This window comes from Rhinopithecus bieti, unplaced genomic scaffold (genome assembly GCF_001698545.2).
Source record: "Rhinopithecus bieti isolate Rb0 unplaced genomic scaffold, ASM169854v2 scaffold_67529, whole genome shotgun sequence".
NCBI lineage: Eukaryota > Metazoa > Chordata > Mammalia > Primates > Cercopithecidae > Rhinopithecus > Rhinopithecus bieti.
Window position 1 is genome coordinate 1 of NW_016869111.1, and position 536 is coordinate 536.

General features: G+C 70.9%; 1 protein-coding gene across 1 annotated transcript; it reads left to right on the forward strand.

Moving 5' to 3' along the window:
- Positions 1-6: 6 nt before the first annotated feature.
- On the forward strand, positions 7-532 carry SOX21 (SRY-box transcription factor 21; the record flags this gene model as incomplete). Its single annotated transcript, XM_017866479.1, has 1 exon — positions 7-532. A coding segment is annotated over exon 1 (402 nt), but the record flags the coding sequence as incomplete, so codon positions are not given.
- Positions 533-536: the final 4 nt, after the last annotated feature.

Below are 536 nucleotides of genomic sequence, written 5' to 3' on the forward strand. Positions count from 1 at the left end.
GGGCGCGACGTGGGGCGCGGCGAGTCCCGGCCGGCCGAGCGGGTCCCCGCGGGCGGCCAACATTGATTTCCTCCCGGCCGAGGGCGAGGGCCCGGGCGGCGGCGGGCTGCAGCCGCGGCAGGGCGAGAGCATGTCCAAGCCAGTGGACCACGTCAAGCGGCCCATGAACGCCTTCATGGTGTGGTCGCGGGCTCAGCGGCGCAAGATGGCCCAGGAGAACCCCAAGATGCACAACTCGGAGATCAGCAAGCGCTTGGGCGCCGAGTGGAAACTGCTCACCGAGTCGGAGAAGCGGCCGTTCATCGACGAGGCCAAGCGTCTGCGTGCCATGCACATGAAGGAGCACCCCGACTACAAGTACCGGCCGCGGCGCAAGCCCAAGACGCTGCTCAAGAAGGACAAGTTCGCCTTCCCGGTGCCCTACGGCCTGGGCGGCGTGGCAGACGCCGAGCACCCTGCGCTCAAGGCGGGCGCCGGGCTGCACGCGGGGGCGGGCGGCGGCCTGGTGCCGGAGTCGCTGCTCGCCAATCCCGAGA